The 21,521-nt window shown below is 47.2% G+C and overlaps 1 protein-coding gene across 1 annotated transcript in view; it reads right to left on the reverse strand.

Annotated features, from left to right (window-relative positions):
- The window catches only part of LOC115108529 (sec1 family domain-containing protein 2-like), a 189,101-nt gene that overhangs the window by 124,422 nt on the left and 43,158 nt on the right, over positions 1–21,521 (reverse strand). The window contains exon 4 of the mRNA XM_029632990.2: positions 12,143–12,318. Coding sequence (XP_029488850.1) covers positions 12,143–12,318 — 176 coding nt within the window. The remainder of the gene's footprint in view (positions 1–12,142; positions 12,319–21,521) is intronic.

The following is a 21,521-nucleotide window of genomic DNA, read 5'->3' on the forward strand; positions in this document are numbered from 1 at the left end:
CCATCCATCTGACATGTGTGGCATATCAAGAAGCTGATTAAACAGCATGATCATTATACAGGTGCACCTTATGCTGGGGACAATAAAAGGCCACCAAAGTTTTACTCAGTAAAATTGTTGAATGTTGCTTTTATATTTCTGTTCCGTATACATGTTGAATTTGTGAGAATAATAATTACAAATATATATATTTCATTGCATCTCGATTGTGAAGTCATGCAACATATCTTGACAGGTTATATCGTACAATTTGACCACATCAGTGCATTTGTTAAGATAATAATCCAGTTAAAGTACAGTAATTTATTAAATAAGAGGTACATGTGAAAGTGAAACTATTGTTGAAATACTATAAAAAGCTGAGATAATAAAAAATCGAATGAGGCTGATCTTGCCCTGTTGGAAGATTTGTCACATACTGCATTTCACATAGAGCACATTTTTAGAGACAGGTGGGACTTTTTGCAGAAAGTACAGATTGGCTCATCTCGTTTTCCAAAACCAATCTTGTGGATTTCTGCGAGGATTAAGACCTACTTTAGAAAACACATATCATTCCGGTACACATCCAAGTGCTATCCACCCTCAGGTTTTTGGCAATGGGCACTATTCATTGGGAGCTTGCCGATAGGCATCTCACAGCCCTCGATGAGCTGATGTTTTGGATGCAATCATCAGCAAAACAAGCAGTTACATCCAATTTCCATACATCATTACACAAGTGGTTGAAGTCAAGAGGGATTTCTTTGCCATCAGTGGGTTCCCAAATACCAACAAAGCAATAGGCGGCACCCGCATCGCAATAAAAGCAAATCCAAATAACGAGTTCAACTATGTGAACAGAAAAGGTTTCCATGCTCTTAATGTATAGGTGATAGGAGTTGTGATGCGCAAAAGAAGCTGCTGAATGTGGGGGCAAGGTGGCCAGGTGGAACGCATGGCTTTTCATTTGCAGAACAGCAATGTTGGTCTATATCTCTACAAGAGGGAGCTGTTACAGATGTATGGCTTATTGGTGAGTGTTGCCTACTCATTTGAAGTATATTTGCCATTGTTAAAGCAACTTGAATGGTCATAATAGTAGCCATGTTTTTATTGTTAATGGTCAAGCCACAACTGAGCTGGCCAAATAAAACATTTTGGTTGTACTTTGGTTGTACTCAACCTTTTTTGGTTGCGTTGTTGTATTTCATGATATGGCATTCCCCGCTGACTTTAAAGGGATGATTTTGACCATATTTGGTGAATTAGGGTCGTTTCAAAATGCAAATAGCCATGGTCGTGCACGAGCACTTCGGCTGAGAATTATTAATGGTGCTCTCCTACCGGTGTGCATATGATGCTCGTAGGATTGTTTGATAAATCACACTTTTCTAGGCATAAGAACACTCTAAATTCTGCTCGTAAGTAGCATGTCAGAATAATTTCAACGCAATATTGATAAATGAGGCCCTTGGTACTTTCATACTAATCTATGGGGTAAAATACAAGATATTTCAAATGGCTAATTATTCTGAACAGGGGGAAAAAACATCACCAAATTCACCGAGAATACATAGTATGAGTAAACAATACTCCAAGCCGCAGCTTCATTCATAAATGAATATCATGAATTCTATACATTTATTTGGGTGCAATCAAATTGACTTAACAAAATAATGTTGAAGACATTTTTATCCTATCCGTTTCTAACTACAGAAACCATTTCAGAACAATCTGAGATGGTGAATGTCATGGCTTGCTGACATGAAATGGAATGCCCTGATGTCATGGGACACGGCAGGAAGCACAGCCACTGTTACTGCCTGAGCGCACGCACATAGACCCATACAAACACAGTGTTCAGAGGAACAAGAAGGTGTAAGGATATCAGGCCAATACAGATACCTACTTAGTGCATCTACAATAAATCGTAACTACGCCATAATTTGTATAAGCAGGGGAATAGATAATCCAAACTAATAGACAAATGAACTGAAAGGTAGATGAGGTGTAGAGTCAGCAGGATGAGGAGAGGGTTCCAGCTGACTGTGTTACTACAGGGTCCGTCTGGTACACTAGGTCACTGTTAGGACTCGTTCTCCAACGGCCCGCCAGTCTTTCCAGAACCTTCCTCATTAGATTGAAGGGATGAAAGAACGGACTGTGGGGATTTTCCCCAGTCTGTGGTCTCCGGCTGCAGCGGAGAGTGCTCAGAAGAGCCAGACGCCAGGGGGACCAGTCAGCAGACCACACTGACTTGATTCACCAGGAGAGGATCTATTGAGGACCGTGAGACTCTGCTCCCTACCGCACAGCAACCATCTCCCATGGAAAATCACAGTCTCAACCCCAAACACACAGAGGGGAAGACCAAACAACATAAGGCTACACAGAAGACAACATCACCTACAGTTGAAGTCTGAAGTTACCATACACTCCGAAAAAAAGTTTTGGTAAGTTGGTTAGGACATCAACTTTGTGCATGACAAATTATTTTTCCAACAATTGTTTACAGATAGGTTCACTTATAATTCACTTCATCACAATTCCAGTGGGTCAGAAGTTTACATGCACTCAGTTGACTGTGCCTTTAAACAGCAAATTCCAGAAAATAATGTCATGGCTTTAGAAGCTTCTAATTGACATAATTTGAGTGAATTGGAGGTGTACCTGTGGATGTATTTCAAGGCCTACCTTCAAACTCCGTGCCTCTTTGCTTGACATCATGGGAAAATCAAAAGAAATCAGCCAAGACCTCAGAAAAAAATGGTAGACCTCCACAAGTCTGGTTCATCCTTGGGAGCAAATTCCAAAAGCCTGAAGAAAACACATTCATCTGTACAAACAATAGTATGCAAGTATAAACACCATGGGACCACGCAGCCATCGTACCACTCAGGAAAGAGACACGTTCTGTCTCCTAGAGATGAACGTTCTTTGGTGCGAAAGGTGCAAATCAATCCCAGAACAACAGCAAAGGACCTTGTTAAGATGCTGGAGGAAACGGGTACAAAAGTATCTATACCCACAGTAAAATGAGTCCTATATCAACATAACCTGAAAGGCCACTCAGCAAGGAAGAAGCCACTGCTCCAAAACCGCCATAAATAATCCAGACTATGGTCTGCAACTGCACATGGGGACAAAGATCATACTTTTTGGAGAAATGTCCTCTGGTCTGATGAAACAAAAATATAAATGTTTGGCCATAAAGATCATCGTTATGTTTGGAGGAAAAAGGGGGAGTCTTGTAAGCCAAAGAACACCATCCCAACCGTGAAGCACGGGGGTGGCAGCATCACGTTGTGGGGGTGCTTTGCTGCAGGAGGGACTGGTACACTTCACAAAATAGATGGCATCACGAGGTAGGAAAATTATGTGGATATATTGAAGCAACATTTCAAGACATCAGTCAGGAAGTTAAAGCTTGGTCGCAAACGGGTCTTCCAAATGGACAATGACCCCAAGCATACTTCCAAAGTTGTGGCAAAATGGCTTGAGGACAACAAAGTATTATCAATATCAAAGGTATTGGAGTGGCCATCACAAAGCCCTGACCTCAATCCCATAGAAAATGTGTGGGCAGAACTGAAAAGGCATGTGTGAGCAAGGAGGCCTACAAACCTGACTCAGTTAGAACAACTCTGTCAGGAGGAATGGGCCAAAATTCATCCAACTTATTGTGGGAAGCTTGTGGAAGGCTACCCGAAACGTTTGAGCCAAGTTAAACAATTTAAAAGGCAATGCTACCAAATACTAATTGAGTGTATGTAAACTTCTGACCCACTGGGAATGTGATGAAAGAAATAAAAGCTGAAATAAATCATTTTCTCTACTATTATTCTGACATTTCACATTCTTATAATAAAGTGGTCATCCTAACTGACCTAAGACAGGGAATTTTTCAGGAATTGTGAAAAACTGAGTTTAAATGTATTTGGCTAAGGTGTATGTAAACTTCCGACTTCAACTGTACATAGGTATGTGACCACAACTTGAAATTAACGGATTCAGCTATTTCAGCCACGGCTGTTGCTGACAGGTGTATAAAATCGAGCACACAGCCATGCAATCTCCATAGACAAGCATTTGCAGTAGAATGGCCTCACTGAAGAGCTCAGTGACTTTCAACGTGGCACAGTCATAGGATACCACCTTTCTAAGTTCGTCAAATTTCTGCCCACTTGTGAAGTGGAAATGTCTTAGGAGCAACAACGGCTCAGCCGCGAAGTGGTAGGCCACACAAGCTCACAGTATGAGATAGGTGAGTGCTGAAGCGCGTAAAAAAATTGTCTGTCCTCAGTTGCAAAGCTCACTACTGAGTTCCAAACTGCCTCTGGAAACAACATCAGCACAATAATTGTTTGTCGGAAGCGTCATGAAATGGGTTTTCATGGCTTAGCCATTTGCAAATAAATTCATTAAAAATCCTACAATGTGATTTTCTGGATTTTTTTCCCGCATTTTGTCTGTCATAGTTGAAGTGTACCTATGATGAAAATTACAGGCCTCTCATCTTTTTAAGTGGGAGAACTTGCACAATTGGTGGCTGACTAAATATCTTTTTGCCCCATTGTATGAGCAGAACATGACATGCTGAACAATGAAAGAGAAAGGCTAGGAGGGTAGATGGAGAGGAAAAGAGATTACGAGAGGGGTACAGACAGAGTAAATGAAGTAAGACAGAGAGTCCTTGTCATAGCGCAAGAAAGACAGAGGGACTCCCAGCCCCCTGCTGCGCCACCGGGTTTACCGGGCGCTCTCTTCCCCCGGGGCTGAGGGGGGGTCTGGGGGATGGATGGGGGAACGGTCAGTCCAGGTCAGCTCAGAAATGAGGCTGTAAAGCGGTGGGGAGTCTGAGGGGTCAGGGCCGATGGACTCCTGGATGTCTCAGACCAGCATATCACACAGTCATTCACACTCATTTGTTACAGTCTCCAGCCCCCTACAACGTCACGATGCCTTGTGGGGGTAGGCAGGGGGCAGCAGTAGCAGACAGTCCAGAGAGGGAATGAATGTCTCGGCTGGCTGGCGGACAGGCTCCATACCCCTGGGGTAAAGACAATTACAGGCTTAAAGCCCCTCGGTCTGTGGCATGCAGCTCAGATAAGAGACGAGGTACAGAGAGGACCAGGCCAATATTGCAATTTTTCCTATTTCAGTACAAGTTACATTAAACTGATTGTGTTGACCAGAATAGACTGCATATTGTTCTGCTTATTAACTTTCTCTGATTTATATGTCTAGATATGGCTATACAGTACATAAAGAAAAACACACATTTTTGTAAAGTACATTTTTTGCAAACCTCTGACACTGCAGGGCCTATCGTGGCTGTATGTTTGAGCTTGTGCAGGAGAAGTCAGGGGTTAAGGTTAAGGGGATAGAGGTCAGGAGTCTTGCAGAAGGGGCAGACAAGACGCGTGGGTCACTAGGCTGCAGCCTGCAGGTTAACAATACCTCAGACAGACAGATACATAAAGATAACCTACGAACAACATATACCCGGTCAGACAATCAGTCTGACAGAGAGACAGGCATACATTACATTCATGGCATATTAGTACAATAGAAAAGCCATACAAATAGAAACACGCATTCAAACATAGTAAACAGAGTCAGAGAGACAGAAATAGCAACCCACAGACAATCAGATGGGGATATGGAGTCTGGCTGTTCTAGTAATGTGTGACCCAGCGACAGTGGGATAGAGCAGAAGCCTCGTTGCTGACCAGTATTAACTGGCACCTGAATGTTATGAGAGGCAGGCCGTGCTAATCTCAGCAGAGCTAGAGAAACAGGCTTGGGTGGAGAGGTTAGCGCTGCTCTCCTATTACTACTGACTCTTAATGATCAACAGACACCATGACTGACTGACTGTCGCTATCCCATTTCATATCAGCATTCAATGAAGTAGCATGAGTTAGACCTGCTCATTCAGTTTATCGCACAGTCAGTCTTTCAGAGAGATTGTATCCCTCACTAACTGGCTCAGCCACTAGCTTGTCTATGGGAGGAATGTAGTACATGTATGGTTTGGAAGTAGCTCTGTCTGGGTCGTTGGTGTAGAAGTAGCTCTGTCTGGGTCGTTGGTGTAGAAGTAGCTCTGTCTGGGTCGTTGGTGTAGAAGTAGCTCTGTCTGGGTCGTTGGTGTAGAAGTAGCTCTGTCTGGGTCGTTGGTGTAGAAGTAGCTCTGTCTGGGTCGTTGGTGTAGAAGTAGCTCTGTCTGGGTCGTTGGTGTAGAAGTAGCTCTGTCTGGGTCGTTGGTGTAGAAGTAGCTCTGTCTGGGTCGTTGGTGTAGAAGTAGCTCTGTCTGGGTCGTTGGTGTAGAAGTAGCTCTGTCTGGGGGTGGTGTAGAAGTAGCTCTGTCTGGGTAGTAGAAGTAGCTCTGTCTGGGTCGTTGGTGTAGAAGTAGCTCTGTCTGGGTCGTTGGTGTAGAAGTAGCTCTGTCTGGGTCGTTGGTGTAGAAGTAGCTAGTGTGATGTCGTTGGTGTAGAAGTAGCTAGTGTGATGTCGTTGGTGTAGAAGTAGCTAGTGTGATGTCGTTGGTGTAGAAGTAGCTAGTGTGATGTCGTTGGTGTAGAAGAAGCTAGTGTGATGTCGTTGGTGTAGAAGTAGCTAGTGTGATGTCCGGGAAGGGGTTGTTGAGGCTCTCCCTGCTGCTCCCCCACCCGTCTAGCACTAGTCCCCGGATGCACACAGGCCCTGTGATAGTGGGCTAGGTACGTTCCAAACCTGCCCCATTCAAACAAACACTCTTTCCATTCCAGGGCTCCTGGGTTCACAGCATGACACATAGCAGGGGGCAGATGCAGGGGCAGCATTGGTGGGTAGGGCGGCAGTGTCCCGAACCTTGAGGTAAAGCACTACTCCAAGGTAATTACTGTACCTGAACTGACCCCTTCATTACATTTAAAGACCCTAAACTAACACCACCTATCACACTGATCACATCTAGCTAGATCACTGGCCAACCACCATGGTCAGCCTACACAATTACATTTTTTCACTACACCCACATCTTTATCACAAAAATAAAAACTATTTCACCCTTTAACCATTCCAATATGGTGTAACTAACTTCTAACATGAGAGAAAACATACAACTCGAGCTTCTACTTTTAAAAATCCACCTTTCCAGAAACAAGTCTCTCACCGTTGCCGCTTCCTATAGACCACCTTCTGCCCTGGACACCATATGTGAATTGATTGCCCCCCATCTATCTTCAGAGCTAGTGCTGCTAGGTGACCTAAACTGGGACATGCTTAACACCCCGGCCATCCTACAATCTAAGCTTGATGCCCTCAATCTCACATAAATGATCAATGAACCCACCAGGTACCACCCCAAATCCGTAAGCACCCTCATAGATATTCCTAACCAACTTGTCCTCCAAATACACCTCTTTTGTTTTCAACCAAGATCTCAGCGATCACTGCCTGCATCCTTAATGGGTCCGCGGTCAAACAACCACCCCTCATCACTGTCAAACGCTCCCTAAAACACTTCAGCGATCAGGCCTTTCTAAACGACCTGGCCCGGGTATCCTGGAAGGATATTGACCTCATCCCGTCAGTAGAGGATGCCTGGGTATTCTTTAAAAGTGCACTCCTCACCATCTTAAATAAAAGCATGCCCAATTCAAAATGTAGAACCAGGAATAAATATAGCCCTTGGTTCTTTCCAGACCTGACTGCCCTTGACCAGCACAAAAACATCCTGTGGCGTTCTGCAATAGCTGGTGAACTCGCCTGGTTCACCAACTACTTCTCTGATAGAGTTCAGTGTTTCAAACCGGAGGGCCTGTTGTCCGGACCTCTGGCAGTCTCTATGGGGGTGCCACAGGGTTCAATTCTCGGGCCCACTCTCTTCTCTGTATACATCAATGATGTCGCTCTTGCTGCTGGTGAATTATCTGATCCACCTCCACGCAAACGACACCATTTTGTATACCTCTGGCCCTTCTTTGGACACTGTGTTAACAAACCTTCAGACGAGCTTCAATGCCATACAACTCTCCTTCCATGGCCTCCAACTGCTCTTAAATGCAAGTAAAACTAAATGCATGCTCTCCAACCGATCACTGCCTGCACCTGCTCGCCTGTCCAACATCACTACTCTGGACGGTTCTGACTTAGAATATGTGGACAACTACAAATACCTAGGTGTCTGATTAGACTGTAAATTCTCCTTCCAGACTCACATTAAGAATCTCCAATCCAAAATTAAATCTAGAATTGGCTTCCTATATCGCAACAAAGCATCCCTCACTCATGCTGCCAAACATACCCTCGTAAAACTGACCATCCTACCGATCCTCGACTTCGGGTGTCATTTACAAAATAGCCTTCAACACTCTACTCAACAAATTGGAACCAGTCTATCACAGTGCCATCAGTTGTCACCAAAGCCCCACATACTACCCACCACTGTGACCTGTATGCTCTCGTCGGCTGGCCCTCGCTTCATATTCGTCGCCAGACCCACTGGCTCCAGGTCATCTATAAGTCGTTGCACGGTAAAGCTCCGCCTTATCTCAGCTCACTGGTCACCATAGGTATATCTCACTGATCAACCCCAAAGCCAATTTTTCCTTTGGCCGCCTCTCCCTCACTAGCTTTAAGCACCAGCTGTCAGAGCAGCTCACAGATCACTGCACCTGTACATAGCCCATCTGTAAATAGCCCATCCAGCTACCTCATCCCCATACTGTATTTATTTATTTATCTTGCTCCTTTGCACCCCAGTATCTCTACTTGCACATTCATAATATATATATTTATATCCGGCACATCTACCATTATAGTGTTTAATTGCTATATTGTAATTACTTCGCCACCATGACCTATTTATTGCCTTACCTCCCTTATCCTACCTCATTTGCACTCACTGTATATAGACTTTTTCTACCGTCTGTTTGTTTATTCCATGTGTAACTCTGTGTTGTTGTTTGTGTCTAACTACTTTTATCTTGGCCAGGTCGCAGTTGCAAATGAGAACTTGTTCTCAACTAGCCTACCTGGTTAAATAAAGGTAAAATAAAAAATACCTACATGCGTTTTATAGTAGTAAATATCCTGTTTGGTGGTTTGTAGTCAGATATTGTTTCACTGTTAATCACTGAGTGAATGGGAGGGCAGAGGTTAAAGGTGTCGACCTTATCACAGTAAGGCCTGACCTGACCTCACAGGACCTCCAGTCTCATGGTTACAGCCTGTTCCCATGGCCTAACTAAGCTTACACCACCACCTTGGTCTGGGACTGTGTCCATCAGCACCGCGTGTCCAGCTTTGTCAAACTGCTCCCCTCACACACTCAGGCAGGGTAAACAGGGCAACTGCCACACCAGCCAGAGAAAAGAGCCATTTCATCCAGCCATGCAGTTTCCAATGTAAATACCCTTCTCTGTGTCCACACTGTAGCCAGAGCCCAAACATTGTGGTGAGATGAAATCAACAGCGAGAGGGAGAGGAGCACACAGAAACTCATTTAACTTAATACCTCAATAAAACTGGGGCTCACATTACAGGTCCGTTTTGATTGCAAACATCAACTCTCACGTCACGAGTCAAGCTGCAAGGATTGATTGGGAGATCTGATTTCCAGACCTGAAATGTGCATTTTAGTATCTGGTATTTAAAATACTTTTGTTGTCCACTTGAATATTTTCAAATACACATACCAGAACAAGTACTTTGATTTGAGTATTTGAATGATTATTTGTAAAAAAAAAATAATTAAAAAACAGTCGGACGAATTGTGTATCAAAAACACTGACTCAAATACACCCCATACATTTAACCCAGGTAATTGAAAATAATATTTGAAAAGACTGTCAAAATACTTTCCAAGTGTATTTTCAAATAAATAATAATATGCAACTACTTCTTATTTTTATTATAGCTACTTAGTTTGCAAATACAGTACCAGTCAAAAGTTTGGACACACCTACTCATCCCAGGGTTTTTCTTTATTTTTACAATATTCTACATTGTAGAATAATATTGAAGACATCAAAACTATGAAATAACAAATATATAATCATGTAGTAAACAAAAAAGTGTTAAACAAATCAAAATATATATTTGAGATTCTTCAATTTAGCAACCCTTTGCCTTGACAGGTTTGCATACTCTCGGCATTCTCTCAACCAGCTTCATGAGGTAGTAACATGGAATGCATTGTAATTAACAGGTGAGCCTTGTTAAAAGTTAATTTGTGGAATTTCTTTCCTTCTTTAATGTGTTTGAGCCAATCAGTTGTGTTGTGACAAGGTATGGGAGGTAAACAGATATCCCTATGGCAAGAACAGCTCAAATAAGTAAAGAGAAACGACAGTCCATCTTTACTTTAAGACATGAGTCAGTCAATGCGGAAAATATCAAGAACTTTGAAAGTTTCTTCAAGTGCAGTTGCAAAAACTATCAAGCACTATGATGAAACTGGCTCTCATGAGGACCGCCACAGGAAAGGATGACCCAGAGTTACCTCTGCTGCAGAAGATAAGTTCATTAGAGTTACTAGCCTCAGAAATTGCAGCCCAAATAAATGCTTCACAGAGTTCAAGTAACAGACATCTCAACAACTGTTTAGAGGAGACTGCGTGAATCAGGCCTTCATGGTTGAATCGCTGCAAAGAAACCCCTACTAAAGGACACCAATAAGAAGAAGAGACTTGCTTGGGCCAAGAAATACGAGCAATGGACATTTGACCGGTGGAAAACTCTGGTCTGATGAGTCCAAATTTTTGGTTCCAACCGCCATGTCTTAGTGAGACGCAGAGTAGGTGAACAGATGATCTCTGTTCACCTACTCTGTTGGACTGTTGGAAAAGCATTCCAGGTGAAGCTGGTTGAGATAATGCCAAGAGCGTGCAAAGCTGTCATCAAGGCATAGGGTGGCTACTTTGAAGAATCTCAAATATATTTTGATTTATTTAACACTTTTTTGGTTACTACGTGATTCCATGTGTGTTATTTCATAGTTTCAATGTCTTCACTATTATTCTACAATGTAGAAAATAGTAAAAATAAAGAAAAATCCTGGAAAGTGTGCCCAAACTTTTGACTGGTACTGTATGTGAGTCATTGAGATATTTGAAATGGTATTTGAACCCAGGTCTGCTGATTTTCCAAGAATGTGTTTTGAATGGGGTTCCAAACATACACAAACAAAAACAATACTCACTTGAGATAAGATGGTTATCACTGGGCCTACCTGGTATCTATTTTTAACTGAGGACACATTTTCCAGTTTCTTCCATAAACGCCTGCTGACTACTATGATACTGAAGCTGAAAGGCAGAGTGGACTGTGAGAACAAACGAGGTCAGAAGGGTACAGAACAAACGGAGTGATATGGCTTGATGTGGACTAACATGGTACGTAGGATACTGGTACCAAATAAGCCGAAGCATCTTCCTCCCAGGACCTCAGCTAAGAAACCAGATTTACAAGGTTGTTTTCAAATTCCACTTTGGCATGGGACGCTGGCAGGCGCAGGCCAGTTTTGTTTTTCCGTGATTGACTTTAATAAGTTCCTAAATACTGTGCTGTCCTGCTGCTGGCTTTACAGCTTCAGGAATATAAAGAGACTATGAAAACAGAGGTAAGAGGAGGAGGAAATGGCTTTGGAATAGAGTAGTATTAGTTCGATTAGAAGACTCTAGAACATGGCGCCTTACCGCTCTCAGTCTCCACTCAGAGTGAGAGAGATTCTAAACTGTCAGCAGACCACTGCTATCGGTCAGAGGTGTGATGAGACACTTCAGCTGTTTACTCTCTCTTGTGCTCTCAGTCTTTCTCTCTGTCCCCTTCTCCAATAACCTCTGACCCTGCCATGGTCTCAGACGTGCACATCCGCCCCAATCCATCCTGGTAAACTGCTTCCTTTTCTCCCGTTCACCCCAACAACTCTAAACACTGACTGGAAAGCAGGCTATTCCCACCAGAAGTTTACACAGGAACTGCATGTTTTTTTTCCTACAAACACAACTGGCTGTGTTTATAAACCACAGTAGAGAGTTAGTGTGTTTTTCTCTCTCTGACAGACAGTTTATCCCAACAAAGTTGTGGTCACCTTGCCTCACCAGTGTCACCCCCCCAGTCAGTGGTCCCAACGGGGCAGAGTGGGGTGGCGGAGTGTGTGTGTGTAATATACCTGCAGGAGGAGCCTCTCAAAAGCAAGGCAGGAGTCCCAGCGGGGCAGTGTGGGGTGACGGAGGGTCTGGGCGGTGGCCAGGCCCAGCTGTATTACCCCACAGTGACTCTCTAGAGCCCCCCAGTTGCTCTTAAAGAGCTGTACATAGGAACACAGCTGCTCCGGGGTCACACGGCCTGAGAGAGGGAGAGAAAAAACCGACATGAGGAAATAATATTTATTTCTTATTAATCTATTCAATGTAATTTAATTAACCAGTCGATCATACAACCGATAACATAGTATTGTATGGTTCAGTGCATACACACTAGCATACTCATACTAGTCTGCCATACTAGAGCCAGACTCCACAGGAAGCGGAGAGAGAAGAGAAGCTTGGAGGAGAAGGCTGTGAGAACCTCAGCCATAATCATGTATTGGGCAAACTGTATTTTCTGTGAAAGTGTATATCTGTATCTTCAAGTGTTATTGTCGAAGTGTGAGGGTCTATGTTTTATATGAGTCATAGTGTGTGATAGAATGTGTGAAGTAGTATTTGCCCCCTTTGCAGCAAGACAATGATCCAAAACACACATTCAAGTCTACATGAAAATGGCTAAAAAGCAACAAATCTGAAGTTGTGGAATGTTTTAGTCAAAGTCCAGACCTAATCTCAATTGAGAAGTTGTGGCAGGACTTCAAACAAGCAGTTCATTCTTAAAAAACCCACATGTTGCTGTTACAGCAGCTCTTTATGGAAGAGTGGGCCAGAATTCCTCCACAGCGACGTGTGAGACTGATCAACAACTACAGGAAGTGTTTGGTTGGAGTCATTGGAGCTAAAGGTGGAACAACCAGTTATTGAGTGTAAGGGTGCAATTACTTTTTCACACAGGGCATTGGGTGTTGCATAACTTAGTTTATTAAATAAATAAGTATACATTTTTTGTGTTATTTGTAAACTCAGGTTGCCTTGATCTAATATTAGGTTTTGGTTGAAGATCTGATAACATTCAGTATCAGAAACATGCTAAATTAGAGAAAATCAGAAAGGGGGCAAATACTTTTTCATGGCGCTGTATATACTGTGTGAGTGAGTGAGTGATAAGAGTCCCTGTGAGGCTGTCTAAGACTGACTAATACGTGTGAATCAGAGGTTGTCTGATTATTTGCAGAGCTGGCAGAGTGAAGCTGGGTTCCTCAGACTGTTTAAGACCCTCCCTCCTCTAAGGATGATTCACAGAGACACATGAAGAAGTGGGGGAGGTGGGGGTGAGGAGGGCAGCCTGGAGGTAGACGGACAGGGGGACGGAGCGACCCCAGGACTGGGGGCGAGAGGAGAGGGGTACACATTAACTCCCCATAAACCCCACTTCTTCATGTTGATGTTCAGAAGCAGGAACAGATGTGGGACTATTTCCTGTTGGATTACACAGCCAATGTTTTCTTTAGCATGAATAGAGAAGAAACAGAGGCGTAATGAAAAATGGGGCACAACGTTCCAGAATACAAAATATAAAGTATGGAGTCATGTTAAGTACAGACATAACGACTTCAATTGAACAACTTTGTTATTAACGCTGGATTATGAAACGTGTTGAGTTTATCAAGAACGGTTAGACTGGCAGGGTTAGCCTAACAACAAAGGACTCCTATTCCCAGAAATCAAAGTCTAATGCTGAGTAAAGTTCACAGTGTGCAAGACTGCTGAAACTGAGCCTGTTGGGTAATGTGGTCTTCTCATCGTCCTAAACCAACCTGTATGTGCTCTCTGTGTGGCACCAACAGGCAGAATGGAAGATATGTGTTCAAAAGCAAATCAGGAAACCTTTGCAACACTAAAAGATAATTGAGGAATGGACCCGGATCCAAGAATATCCAGACAGTGAAAAGCCCTATTGTGAACAGCCCCGGCCGTGGCAGTAAAAAAGCCTGGAAGGATACACAGGCATCACCGAGCCTGATGTGCCAACAATAACTCAGCCCATGAGTGGGAAGGAAAATCACAGCCAGGGCCAAACATAATTTAGCCCTAGAACAGGCCTGAGAGAGGGAGATACTGGGGGACAACCATAATCTAGCCAAGAGGTAAGGGTAAAGTGTGAGAACGCGCTAAGGAAAGAAAGAAAATGATAGAGAGGAGAATGAAAGGCCCACATAGAGTCTGAGGATCAACCAACATTCAACCCCTGAACGATGCTAGGAAGCCAAGGGCCAACCATTATTAACCCTAAAACTGTACCAGGGGGATGACTTGCGTTTTTAGTTGGATAGTATGTGGGTGACTCAGGGACTAAGAAGTACTGTCTGTTTGAGCATGAAGCTGAACAGTGGTGATTCTCACTCACAGTCCTGGCTTGTACATCATGGTGCTGCATGGACCAGAGGAGGGAGCAGGGGATTTTATTCATGCAGAGTAGGGGAAAGACCTGGGGCGTTTATTTATGGACACATCACTGGGCCTACTCCCAAACTGTACAGTAGAGTACACACAACACGCTCAGCCACATCGCTGCACCTGTGTGTATAAATGAGTGAAGCAGCAAGAGAGAAAGGGACAGACTGTGCAGATGCATACAGCATGTGTCATGTTCATAAAGAAACAGAATATGTAGCCTGGCTCTTCTTCTCCTCTTTAGAATGTGAGAAGATGTAGCCTGGCTCTTCTTCTCCTCTTTAGAATGTGAGAAGATGTAGCCTGGCTCTTCTTCTCCTCCTTAGAATGTGAGAAGATGTAGCCTGGCTCTTTAGAATGTGAGAAGATTCTTCTCCTCTTTAGAATGTGAGAATGGCTCTTCTTCTCCTGAGAAGATGTAGCCCGGCTCTTCTTCTCCTCTTTAGAATGTGAGAATATGTAGCCCGGCTCCTCTTCAGCTCTTTAGAATGTGAGAATATGTAGCCTGGCTCCTCTTCAGCTCTTTAGAATGTTAGAAGATGTAGCCTGGCTCTTCTTCTCCTCTTTAGAATGTGAGAAGATGTAGCCCGGCTCTTCTTCTCCTCTTTAGAATGTGAGAATATGTAGCCCGGCTCCTCTTCAGCTCTTTAGAATGTGAGAATATGTAGCCTGGCTCTTCTTCTCCTCTTTAGAATGTGAGAATATGTAGCCTGGCTCTTCTTCTCCTCTTTAGAATGTGAGAATATGTAGCCCGGCTCTTCTTCTCCTCTTTAGAATGTGAGAATATGTAGCCCGGCTCTTCTTCTCCTCTTTAGAATGTGAGAATATGTAGCCTGGCTCTTCTTCTCCTCTTTAGAATGTGAGAATGTGTGTGTTTTGATTCCTCTGGCATGGTTGTGATCTTGTTGGCTGGGAGAGCAGGAAATTACTGTTGCTGGATGCATTGGTTTGGCTGCAAATGTGTGTGTGTGTGTGTGTGTGTGTGTGTGTGTGTGTGTGTACAATCAAGTATCTGCCATTGTCTCCAATTTCTGCAAAGTGAAAAATCCCACAAGACTGTCCGAATTAGGCTATATGCTACAGAGCCAGTACAGATCCTGTCAACACTGTTCTCTTCCACTGCAATATAAATACACTCATATATATATATATATATATTTATTACACACAGTGGGGCAAAAAAGTATTTAGTCAGCCACCAATTGTGCAAGTTCTCCCACTTAAAAAGATGAGAGGCCTGTAATTTTCATCATAGGTACACTTCAACTATGACAGATGAAATGAGAAGAAAACAAATCCAGAAAATCACATTGTAGGATTTTTAATGAATTTATTTGCAAATTATGGTTGAAAATAAGTATTTGGTAAATAACAAAAGTTTCTCAATACCCTTTGTTGGCAATGACAGAGGTCAAACGTTTTCTGTAAGTCTTCACACACTGTTGCTGGTATTTTGGCCCATTCCTCCATGCAGATCTCCTCTAGAGCAGTGATGTTTTGGGGCTGTTGCTGGGCAACACGGACTTTCAACTCCCTCCAAAGATTTTCTATGGGGTTGAGATCTGGAGACTGGCTAGGCCACTCCAGGACCTTGAAATGCTTCTTACGAAGCCACTCCTTCGTTGTCCGGGCGGTGTGTTTGGGATCATTGTCATGCTGAAAGACCCAGCCACGTTTCATCTTCAATGCCCTTAGAAGGAGGTTTTCACTCAATCTCACGATACATGGCCCCATTCATTCTTTCCTTTACACGGATCAGTCGTCCAGGTCCCTTTGCAGAAAAACAGCCCCAAAGCATGATGTTTCCACCCCCATGCTTCACAGCAGGTATGGTGTTCTTTGGATGCAACTCAGCATTCTTTGTCCTCCAAACACAACGAGTTGAGTTTTTACCAAAAATATCTATTTTGGTTTCATCTGACCATATGACATTCTCCCAATCTTCTTCTGGATCATCCAAATGCTCTCTAACAAACTTCAGACGGGCCTGGACATGTACTGGCTTAAGCAGGGGGACACGTCTGGCACTGCAGGATTTTAGTCCCTGGCGGCGTAGTGTGTTACTGATGGTAGGCTTTGTTACTTTGGTCCCAGTTCTCTGCAGGTCATTCACTAGGTCCCCCCATGTGGTTCTGGGATTTTTGCTCACCGTTCTTGTGATCATTTTGACCCCACAGGGTGAGATCTTGCGTGGAGCCCCAGATCGAGAGAGATTATCAGTGGTCTTGTATGTCTTCCATTTCCTAATAATTGCTCCCACAGTTGATTTCTTCAAACCAAGCTGCTTACATATTGCAGATTAAGATTCCGTTGACAGCTCTTTGGTCTTGGCCATAGTGGAGTTTGGAGTGTGACTGTTTGAGGTTGTGGACAGGTGTCTTTTATACTGATAACAAGTTCAGACAGGTGCCATTAATACAGGTAATGAGTGGAGGACAGAGGAGCCTCTTAAAGAAGAAGTTACAGGTCTGTGAGAGCCAGAAATCTTGCTTGTTTGTAGGTGACCAAAAACGTATTTTCCACCATAATTTGCAAATAAATTCATTAAAAATCCTACCATGTGATTTTCTGGATTTTATTTTCTCATTTTGTCTGTCATAGTTGAAGTGTACCTATGATGAAAATTACAGGCTTCTCATCTTTTTAAGTGGGAGAACTTGCACAATTGGTGGCTGACTAAATACTTTTTTACCCCACTGTATATACATACATACACACATACGCATGCACACATAAAATATAAAGCGCACACACACAATCAAAGGCACACAAACACCCCCACACAAACACAGATATCCACACACAGTCAAACACAAATACACACACATACATAAACACACATACTGAAACCAAAGCTGTACAAACATCCAAAAACAACATTGAACGCCCTCAGACTGACACAGACGCACAAGGTTTCACAAGCCTATTCTGTTGTGAGAATGTGTCTCGTTGTCTCTGAACACGCTCAGCAACATCAGAGATGAATTGTCTCTCTGGACAGTGTGATCCTCCTGCGAGGTGAAGTGAAGCCAACTTGGATCCAGAGACTATATGTGCTTGTGATATATACATACAGTACATGTCATACAACGTGCAGGAATGTACACAGTATTTATGTAAACAATGCTACAGTGGAAGTAGATGCTGTGAACAGTACTAGGTGTGTTTGTGAGCATTAGTCTATAACGTTGGTATGAATACTACTACATGTGTATAGTCAGCGTGAAATCTGTCTAACTTACAGCTGTTTCCTCCCTTGTCATGTGACCCCGCAGGCATTATAGCAGAATGTGCTCTCTCTCCTGCCCTCTCTACTACAAGCCCCCTCTCTCTCTCTACTACAAGCCCCCTCTCTCTCTCTACTGCACTCACTCACTCTCTCACTCACTCACTCACTCCCTCACTCACTCACTCACTCACTCACTCACTCCCTCCCTCCCTCCCTCGCTCCCTCACTCTCTCGCTCCCTCACTCTCTCGCTCCCTCACTCTCTCTACTGACTGCCCGCCCGCCCGCCCTCACTCTCTCTACTGCCCGCCCTCACTCTCTCAATCTCTCTACCGCCTGCCCTCACTCTCTCTACCGCCCGCCCGCCCTCACTCACTCACTCTCTCTCTCGCCCGCCCTCACTCACTCACTCGCTCTCTCTACCGCCCGCCCGCTCCCTCACTCGCCGCTCGCTCCGCCCGCCCTCACTCGCTCTCTCTACCGCCCGCCCTCACGCCCTCACTCGCTCTCTCTACCGCCCGCCCTCACGCCTCACTCACTCTCTCTACCGCCCGCCCTCACTCACTCGCTCTCTCTACCGCCCGCCCTCACTCACTCGCTCGCTCTACCGCCCGCCCGCCCTCACTCGCTCTCTCTCTCTACCGCCCGCCCTCACTCACTCACTCGCTCTCTCTCGCCCGCCCTCACTCGCTCTCTCTACCGCCCGCCCTCACTCACTCGCTCTCTCTCTCTACCGCCCGCCCTCACTCACTCGCTCTCTCTCTCTACCGCCCGCCCTCACTCACTCGCTCTCTCTACCGCCCGCCCTCACTCACTCGCTCTCTCTACCGCCCGCCCTCACTCTCTCTCTACCGCCCGCCCTCACTCACTCTCTACCGCCCGCCCTCACTCTCTCTCTCTACCGCCCGCCCGCCCTCACTCTCACTCGCTCTCTCCGCCCGCCCGCCCTCACTCGCTCTCGCTCTACCGCCCGCCCGCCCGCCCTCACTCGCTCTCTCTACCGCCCGCCCTCCGCCCTCACTCGCTCTCTCCGCCCCGCCCTCACGCCCTCACTCGCTCTCTCTACCGCCCCGCCCTCACTCGCTCTCTCTGCCGCCCGCCCTCCTCACTCGCTCGCTCGCTCTACCGCCCGCCCGCCCTCACTCGCTCTCTCTCTCTCCGCCCCCGCCCGCCCTCACTCACTCTCTCTCTCTACCGCCCGCCCTCACTCACTCGCTCTCTCTACCGCCCGCCCTCACTCGCTCTCTCTACCGCCCGCCCTCACTCACTCGCTCTCTCTCTCTCTCTCTCTACCGCCCGCCCTCACTCACTCGCTCTCTCTACCGCCCGCCCTCACTCACTCGCTCTCTCTACCGCCCGCCCTCACGCCCTCACTCGCTCTCTCTACCGCCCGCCCTCACTCACTCGCTCTCTCTACCGCCCGCCCCTCACTCACTCGCTCGCTCGCTCTACCGCCCGCCCGCCCTCACTCGCTCTCTCTCTACCGCCCCGCCCTCACTCGCTCTCTCTCTACCGCCCGCCCTCACTCACTCGCTCTCTCTCTACCGCCCGCCCTCACTCCTCGCTCTCTCTCTACCGCCCGCCCTCACTCACTCGCTCTCTCTACCGCCCGCCCTCACTCACTCGCTCTCTACCGCCCGCCCTCACTCACTCTCTCTACCGCCCGCCCTCACTCACTCGCTCTCTCTCTCTACCGCCCGCCCTCACTCACTCACTCGCTCTCTCTCCCGCCCCGCCCTCACTCACTCGCTCTCTACCGCCCGCCCTCACTCACTCGCTCTCTACCGCCCGCCCTCACTCTCTCTCTACCGCCCGCCCTCACTCACTCTCTACCGCCCGCCCTCACTCTCTCTCTCTACCGCACGCCCTCACTCACTCACTCTCTCCTCTCTCTCTCTCTCTCTCTCTACCGCCCGCCCTCACTCCCTCTCTCTCTCTCTCTCTCTACCGCCCGCCCTCTCTCTCTCTCTCTCTCTCTCAGCTCGCCCGCCCTCAATCACTCACTCACTCTCTCTCTACCGCCCGCCCTCACTCACTCTCTCTCTACCGCCCGCCCTCACTCACTCTCTCTACCGCCCGCCCTCACTCACTCCCTCCACCGCCCGCCCTCACTCACTCCTCCCTCTACCGCCCGCCCTCACTCTCTCTCCGCCCGCCCGCCCTCTCACGCTCTCCGCCCGCCCTCACTCACTCTCTCTACCGCGCCCTCACTCTCTCTACCGCCCGCCCGCCCTCACTCCGCTCTCTACCGCCAGCCCTCACTCACTCTCTCTCTCTACCGCCGCCCTCACTCACTCTCTCTCTCAACTCGCTCGCCCGCCCTCACTCACTCACTCACTCACTCTCTCTCTCCCGCCCGCCCTCACTCACTCTCTCTCTCTACCGCCTGCCCTCACTCACTCTCTCTCTCCTCCCTCTCTCTCTCTCTCTCTCTCTCTCTCTACCGCCCGTCCTCACTCACTCTCTCTCTCTACCGCCCGCCCTCTCCTCACTCTCTCTCTCTACCGCCCGCCCTCACTCACTCTCTCTCTCTCTACCGCCCGCCCTCACTCACTCACTCTCTCTCTCTACCGCCCGCCCTCACTCACTCTCTCTCTACCGCCCGCCCTCACTCACTCTCTCCCTCTGCCGCCCGCCCTCACTCTCTCTCCCGCCCGCCCTCACGCTCTCTACCGCCCCCTCACTCACTCCCTCTCACTCTCTACCGCCCGCCCTCACTCTCTCTCTCTCTACCGCCCGCCCTCCTCACTCTCTCTCTACCGCCGCCCTCACTCACTCCTCACTCTCTCTCTCTGCCCGCCCGCCCTCACTCTCTCTCTCACTTCGCCCGCCCTCACTCCTCCCTCACCGCCCGCCCTCACTCTCTCCACCGCCGCCCTCTCTCTCTGCCCGCCTCCTCACTCACTTTCTCTACCGCCCGCCCTCACTCTCTCGCCCGCCCTCTCTCTACCGCCCGCCCGCCCTCACTCTCTACCCGCCCGCCCGCCTCTCTCTCTCTACGCCCCGCCCGCCCTCACTCTCTCTCGACCGCCCGCCCCCTCACTCTCTACCGCCCGCCCTCACTCACTCTCTCTCTCTCCGCCCTCTCTCTCTCTCTCTACCGCCCGCCCTCACTCACTCACTCTCTCTCTACCGCCCGCTCCTCTCTCTCTCTCTCTCTACCGCCCGCCCCTCACTCACTCTCTCTCTCTCTACCGCCCGCCCTCACTCACTCTCTCTCTACCGCCCGCCCTCACTCTCTCTCTCTCTCTACCGCCCGCCCTCACTCACTCTCTCTCTCTACCGCCCGCCCTCACTCACTCTCTCTCTACCGCCCGCCCTCACTCACTCTCTCTCTCTACCGCCCGCCCTCACTCTCTCTCTCTACCGCCCGCCCTCACTCACTCACTTTCTCTACCGCCCGCCCTCACTCACTCTCTCTCTCTACCGCCTGCCCTCCTCACTCTCTCTCTCTCTACCGCTCGCCCGCCCTCACTCACTCACTCTCTCTCTCTCTACCGCCCGCCCTCCTCACTCTCTCTCTACGCATACGCACTCTCTCTCTACCGCTCCCGCCCTCACTCACTCACTCTCTCTCTCTCTCTACCGCCCGCCCTCACTCACTCTCTCTACCGCCCGCCCTCACTCACTCTCTCTCTCTACCGCCCGCCCTCACTCTCTCTCTCTCTACCACCCGCCCTCACTCACTCTCTCTCTCTCTGCCGCCCGCCCTCACTCTCTCGCCCCCCCTCTCCCCTCACTCTCTCTCTCTCTACCGCCGCCCGCCCTCACTCTCTC

This window comes from Oncorhynchus nerka, linkage group LG24 (genome assembly GCF_034236695.1).
Source record: "Oncorhynchus nerka isolate Pitt River linkage group LG24, Oner_Uvic_2.0, whole genome shotgun sequence".
Taxonomy (NCBI): Eukaryota; Metazoa; Chordata; class Actinopteri; order Salmoniformes; family Salmonidae; genus Oncorhynchus; species Oncorhynchus nerka.